The sequence below is a fragment of the Vulpes lagopus genome, chromosome 8 (assembly GCF_018345385.1).
Source record: "Vulpes lagopus strain Blue_001 chromosome 8, ASM1834538v1, whole genome shotgun sequence".
NCBI lineage: Eukaryota > Metazoa > Chordata > Mammalia > Carnivora > Canidae > Vulpes > Vulpes lagopus.
Window position 1 is genome coordinate 7,847,572 of NC_054831.1, and position 6,908 is coordinate 7,854,479.

Consider the following 6,908-nt stretch of genomic DNA (forward strand, 5'->3'; position numbering starts at 1 on the left):
TCTGCCTTCGGCTCAGGTAATGGTCTCAGGGTCCTGGGACCGAGCCCCCCAGTGGGGTCCCTGTTCAGCCAGGAGCCTGCTTCTCCCTCTCCCTCTGCCTGCTGCTCCCCCCACTTGTGCTCTCAAGTAAGTCTTTAAAAAAAAATTTTTTTTTTAAAGACTGCAATCAGGGGCACCTGAGTAGCTCAGTTGGTTGAGCATCTGCCTTTGGCTCAGGTCATGATCCCATGGCCCTGGGATCCAGCCCCATGTCTGGCTCCCTGCTCAGCAGTCTGCTTCTCCCTCTTCCTCCACTTCTCCCCATGCTTGTGCTCTCTCTCAATAAATAAAATATTAAAAAAAAAAAAAAAAAAAAAAGATTGCAATCAGGAGGGACAAAGGCAGCCTAGGATCGCCCAGCTGGTGGCAGAGGTGGGAGCAGGACCCATACTGTTCTGTGCTCAGTGAACATATTGCCCCTGGAAGTGGGCCCTGCAGCCTGTTAGCCAGGGGCCCTCCCCAGTACCAACAGCTAGGTCATCCCTCGCTGACCTCCTAGAGAATGGGTACCACCTGACTCGGGGGCACACTGGACACTTGCAGGGGGCTTCTGCTTGTGAAGTGCATCTGCAGGCCCCAGGCCAGCTGACAAACCACAGGCTTAGTGGGCTGATAGCTTGCTTTCCCGAGGGCTTGAGCTTCTGCTCACCCTCACTTGTGAGGTTTTGACTCGCTTACTGCTCCCAACTCTACGTCTGAAAATCCGAAGAGCCCACCCACCATCTCCAACTGTGCTCAAGTGGAAGGCTGGCCGCGTGCCTAACCAAGGTCCTACCTCCTTTCTCCAGGGCAGAGCTTGGAGGATTAGGGTAAATCTGCAGTTACTGCCACTAGAAGTCCGAAGGGACAAGGTGGCACCTGCCACCTGCCACCACCAGGGGGAGCCACAGTCACCAAGCTAACTGGGTGAGGCCTCAATTGAGAAGGCCAAGTTACTGGTTGTCCCACTGCGGGGTGCTTGTCTTGAGGTCTTGGCCCATGCTACCACCCATCCACCCCAACCCCAGGGCCTCCAAGACTGCAGTGCCACATGTAGCCTGTCCATCTGGAGGGCCCGAGGACACGGACTTTGCCTTCCAGGGCACCCTGGCCCACATGGTATCCATTGGTGTGGTCCTGGGAAAAGGCTCTTGGTACATTCAGTAGACCAACCCAGACAAGCAGCATCCCCTTCACAAGCCCTAAGGCCAGTGCCCTCCTGCCAGGTCTTGGTGACCAGCTGCAGCTCAGCCCTTGACCACCATGGCCACCCACCTAGCTGCCCAAATGGCATAACCCATCCTCCTTGCCAACTTGGGTCTTCAGCCCACTATCCCCAGGAAATACAGCTGTGTTCCAGCTCAAGATCCTCCCAATCCTCCCCCTCCCATCCTTGCCTCTCCCCAGAAAAGTCCAAACTGAAACACCGAAAAACCAGGCTTGAGACAGCTTTGTTAGAACAACTCAGCAAAATAAAATTCCGGTTTATTGTTGGACAACATTGTTTCACACATACATCAAACAGGCCAAAAAAAATAAACAGCAACTTCATAGACAAAAAAGGAAAAAAAGAAACCTTTTATCTTTGGCCTTTTTAACCATCTCATACAAACCAACTACTTATAGTACAGCTAAGTACATACACAAAAAAAGTTACTGGAATGCTCGGAATAAGATTGTTTTTTTGTTGTTGTTTTTGCTTTTTTTACAAGGTTTTTTTTCTCCTTTGAGATTATAATGAACATGGTCACACCACAAGTAAAGTCAGAAGTAGGACAGAGAACGCTCCAAAGGCTGGTTTGGTCATCCGAGATCATTAAAAATGGCTGACCCCTAACAATATGTACAAAAATATAAAATGTAAATAAAAAATACAAACAAATTTTCCTTTTTAAAGTACTTTTAAGAAAAAAAGCAGGGCCTTGGAAGTTTTGGTTCTTTTTTCCTCCCCTGTTGCAAATTCACGTTGTGGTTTTGGTTGGGTGGCGGAGAGCGTGTGTCATCTGCGGGTGGCGCTGCCCGCGTTGGGCAGGCGGGCGGGACTCTCTACTCGAAGGTGACCACGTTTAGATTCTGAGACGGGAAGTGGAGGGTGAATAGGTCACGGTGGCCTTTTTTTTTTGTTAAGTTTAACTTTTCCTTTTTTTTGCTGTCTAGTCATCCTCATCAGTCTTCTGCTTCTTGGTGTCGACGTCGTCATCCTGCACAGAGAAAGGAGGTCAAGGCCCCTGCAGCCCATTGGACCCGCCCCAACTCCTATGGGGAGAGGCCAGGACCAAGCACTCGCCACTCCAGAGGCTTCCAGAGCTCTGGAAAAGCCAGGCCTAGAGTTCTTTCCTGTTCCTGCTCTAGATAAGGGAGCCTTTTGGGACCACACCACCCAAGTCCGAATCAGCCCCTCTGGCTATATATAGTGCCTCAGATCCTGACCCCACCCAAGCCAGAACCCACCTCATCATCTTCAGCTGCCCGTTTGCCCGTAGCTGCCTCTGCCTCCTCATCTTCATCTCCATCCTCTTCCTCTCCTGTAGAACCAAACCCCAGAGTAAACCACACTTCCTTTCTCAACCAACCAGAAGAATCCGTGTACCCTACCCGCCCAGTGACAGCCCAAACTTGGGTGGGGTGGGGGCATGACAACACTGCAGCTCCTCAGGAGACCTCCCAGTGACAGATTCGCCAAGGAAGAAGCGTATTCCTTATCTCTGCTGCCTGACAAACCAGGCATTCAGGGTACCGCGCCACCCATGTAGGCATTGGTCTCTAGGAGCAAAGAGGACCCAAGCAGCTGCACCCAAACAGGACAGAATAACAAATCAGCACGTGGATCACCTGGTGGGAGTGAGGGTATGTGGGCACAGCTTCACTAGCCCAAAACCAGAGTCCAACTGCACTGTACAAACCCAGCTGCAGGTGGTCCAACCCATCTGCACCCCAGGAATTCTCAATTCCTGCCCCTTTGCTAGACAAGTCCAGGGAAGAAAAGTACCCGCTAAAAAGGGAGACAAACAAGGCTACTCACCATCACCTTCCTCCTCCTCCTCCTCTTCCTCCCCTCCTTCCTCCTCTTCTTCATCTACCTCATTGTCAGCCTCCTGCTCCCCATTTTCCTCATTCTCCTCGACAGAAAAACATACCAGGTTGTTAATAACAGATCACCACCCCTTCCCCCAGACCCACCCAATGCACCCGGGGCCCCAGACCAGGCACAAGACCTTAACTCCTCTTCCTAATGTTCCAGCAGAAGACCGTGATACAGGAACTACCCAAGGACAGCCTCCTCGCTCACCCCAGACTAAACCCAAGCTGGAGAGCACTTCCACCCAGGAGCAGCTAGGGCAGCACGGGCAAGACACTCACAGCGTTCCCATTAGCAGGCGCGTCTCTTCCATTCTCTGCCTCCTCCACAACTTCCTTCTTCTCCTTTAAGTCCTTCAAAAAGTAAGAGGGAACCAGTAAGTCTTTTGAGAACCCCTGAGCTGGTAAAGAGGCCCAGGACTCAAAAGGGCGCACTGATCTGATGTCCTAACAGCCCCGTGTTACGCTTGGAAATACAGGAAGGGGGAGCCACAGGATACCCAGTTTGTGGTCAGAGTTTCCAATTTCTCAACTCTGAAGAAACACCAAAAAAACAAACAAAAAAAAGAACCCTCTGCAGTTGCTCCCACTGCCCCTACTCCTGCATCTGCAGACAGGGAAGAGCCATGTGGCACCGCAGCCATAAACCCGTCTGGCCGGGCAGACGAGCCCGGGAACACTCCACTCGCACTCCCTTCGCAGACTGGTTTCCAACCAGAGAGCTCCGCCTCACAAGTCCTTCTTGGAAGACAGCAGGTATGTGCCATAAATAAATAAGGTAATGGAGGGAGGGCCGGGGCGCTGCGGGAGAAGCCCGTGGGCGGGCCGGCCCGGGAAGGGGCGGGGGAGTCCTCACCGCCGGCCGTCAGCTCCCCGGCCAGGCCTTCGGGCGCAGGTCTCTGCAAACCCCGAGCCCACCAACGCCCTGGCTGGCTGCACAGCGGCCCCCGGAGCTCTTGGTCACCGCGCACCTCGAGGGGCGGACGCCGCCGGCTTCCCAGAGGCCGGCGCGCCGCTGGCGCCCGAAGCCCAGTAACTTTTTCCACCTGGCCCTGCCGATCCAGCCGCCAACACAAACAGGCGCCGGGCCGGGCGCAGCTCGGCCTCCGTCCAGCGAGCGGCCCCGGGGCACCTGTCGACCCCATTACCACCGGCCGGCGGGCCGCGAACCCCGGCGCCGCCCGCTCCCGCCCCCTGGCGGCCGAAGCCCCGGGGAGCGGGTGGGGGCGGGGAGAACGCGGCGCGCAGGCGCGCAGCCCCCGCCCGGCGGGCTTTGCGCGCGGGCCTCGGCACGCACCGCGCGCGCGGAGCACGTGGCCCGGGGCCGCCGAGTGCGCCCCTGACCCTGGAGACCCGGAGCCTGCGGGCTGCGCGGGCCCGGCCGCCGCGCGACCTGCGCGCCAGCCTTTCCGGGCCTCTCGACGCTTCCACCGCAGGCCTCCACGCGCGGGCCCCTCTCTCTGCATTTGGCGGGCAAAGTCCCGCGGGAGGCCGCCCCGAAGTCCGCGGGGCTTTTGCAGTCCCGCAGCCCGAGGCCGTCGGGGACGCGCGGTCCACGGGGCTATTTATTGCTCCCGGCGGGAAAGCACCTTGCAGGGAAGCGAACGTCCGCGCCGGGGAGGGCCGACCCTCCCCCCACCCAACTAGTTCTCGGGCTGGGCCCGGAGGGGGCCGGCTGGAGCCCTTGCGGAGATCCCGGGCGCAAGCTCCGCTCCGCCGGGGGAGTCACCCCTGGGAGAAAGCCAGAGGTGACGCCACGGGCATAGAGGTTAAGGAGACGCCAAGGTGACTCCCGCCCGGACCCACAGGGGCACGGACCAGAACCTTGGGTGAAAAAAACCGATCTGCGTCCGGGTGCCGCGCTCCCGCCGAGGGCGAAGACGGAGACGCTCCCCGCGCGGGCCGCCGGAACGACCCGGCGCGCAGAACCGGCGCTGCGCCAAACGCGCAGGACCCCAAAACCGAGGGCAGTGAGCTCGGAAGCGTCAGGCCCCGACAAGCCCCGGCGCCCGGCGCGACCCCGCCGCCGGCCAGCCCCGGCCACAGCTTTTGTTCGTCCGCGTCGGCTCCGGGGCGGCCGCGCACACGGTGCTCCCGGGCAGCCGCGGGGGGCGCCCATCGTCGCCCCGGCGCGCCGTTCCTCACTTTCCGTTTCCTCCCCAAAGGCGCGTGGGCTCGCCTCCTCCACAGCCAAGCCCGGCACCGCTGGTGAATTATTGGAGCTGGGCGGCTGCTCCCGGGCGCACTCCTCCCGGAGGAGCCTACCCCCGCCCTTCCTGCGGGCACCCAGGGCGGAGGAGACCTTCACACCTCCGCGCAGACAATCGACGTCGCGGTCGGCCGACCCGCTGCCCCACGCCGCCTTGGCGGACCGCGGTCCACATAAACCACCTCGGACCGACCGCAAGGCGCGAAACGAGGCGGCCGGGCTCCGAACAAAGAGCAGCGCCGCCGGCGGGCGCTCGTTGCGGAGCCGCCACTTCCCGCAGCCGGCCCGCGCCCGCACGCGCCCCCCCCCCCCCCGCCACCGGCACTTCCGATCCCAAACGCGCTCGAGTTTCAAAGTTATTTCCGTGCGCCCTGCGGGCTGACGACCCCCCAGCCCGGCCCCTCGTCTCCCGCCACCTTCCAGACGAGTCACAAACAAGTTTCAGGAACCGTGGAGCACCCGCCACCCGAGTCGCTGAACCCCCGCGCCCGCCACCCGGAGCCCCGAGGGCGCCCGGCCCACTCCCCGACGGGCATCGCGTCTGCCGCGGTGCTTCCCGCCCCCTCCCCCGCACACAAAAGAGTGGGCTGCCTGGGGGCCTAGGCCGGGGGCGAGAGGTCCCTCCGCCGGAGAAAGCGAAACCGGGTTCGGGGCAGCCCGGCGGCCGCGCGCGCCAAACACCGCTCCGGCGGCAGCAGCGCGCGGAGCCCGAAGGGGCGGGCGGCGTCCAGCCTCACCTTGGTGGTGATCTCGGAGCTGGTGTCCACGGCCGCGTCTGACATGATGGGGCACGCCGGTGATCCGATGCGGCGGATTAAGAAGAGAGCAAGAGTTCGAGGACTCTGGCGAGGGAGCTGCCGGAGTCCGCGGTGGCGGAGGAGGCGCGCGGCGGAGGTGGTTGCGGCGAACGGGGAGCCGGACACAGGAACAATGCAAAGATGGCTTTTCAGAGCAGCCAGTGGGGAACTCACGCGGCGCCAGAACCTTTAATATAGATTAGTGGGCGGCCCTCGGCCTCCTCTGCCCGAATGCTATTGGCTGAGCGCAGGGAGCGGGCGCGCTCTCATTGGCTCGATTCCGAACAATGGGCAAGCGTGCTTAAAGCGGCAGTGCCTTGGTGCGTCCCGCGCTGCGCAGTCGCCGGCCGCACTGTCATTCAGGGCCTTAGTTTGCCGGGTCTCGGCGGCGCCGGCGCCGCGGGGGAAGGGCGCACGAGCGCGCTCGGGGCGCGCGCTCCCGCCGCTGTTTTGCTGGGGCTGCTGACGCAGAAAGCCAAAGCGCGGCAAAGCCGCCCGCCCAGCCCCCCTCCTCCCCTCCCCACGGCTGCTCGGAAGGAGGGGGAGGGAAGAGGAGGCGGCGGCCGGCGCGCACGACGGCTGCCAGCGAGGGGGAGGGGAAGGCCGGGTGCTGGGCCGCGCTCGCCCGGGGCGGCGCCCTGTGCTGTGCCCGGGGAGGTGCCCGCCCCCCGCGCCGGGGCACCTTCGACCAAGAATCGTCCCAGGGCGAGGGGGTGGGAGCCCTGCGACGAGCAGCGAGGGCTCGAGGCCCAGGGCCGCGCTCCTGGGCCGCCCCGTCTCTACCTCCTCCACGCCCCCTGCCCGGC

General features: G+C 61.4%; 1 protein-coding gene across 2 annotated transcripts; it reads right to left on the reverse strand.

Moving 5' to 3' along the window:
- Nucleotides 1-1,468: 1,468 nt before the first annotated feature.
- Nucleotides 1,469-6,271, reverse strand: PTMA (prothymosin alpha). 2 transcript variants are annotated; one of them, XM_041768160.1, is made up of 5 exons: nucleotides 6,043-6,271; nucleotides 3,379-3,450; nucleotides 3,041-3,137; nucleotides 2,470-2,543; nucleotides 1,469-2,219 (listed from the first exon to the last, which is right to left on the reverse strand). In XM_041768160.1, the coding sequence occupies exons 1-5, from the start codon at nucleotides 6,085-6,087 to the stop codon at nucleotides 2,172-2,174; spliced, it is 336 nt and encodes a 111-aa protein (XP_041624094.1). In that variant the 5' UTR covers nucleotides 6,088-6,271; the 3' UTR covers nucleotides 1,469-2,171. The 2 variants fall into 2 exon arrangements, with proteins under 2 accessions (XP_041624094.1, XP_041624095.1); XM_041768161.1 differs by having other exon boundaries at nucleotides 3,041-3,134; nucleotides 6,043-6,268.
- Nucleotides 6,272-6,908: the final 637 nt, after the last annotated feature.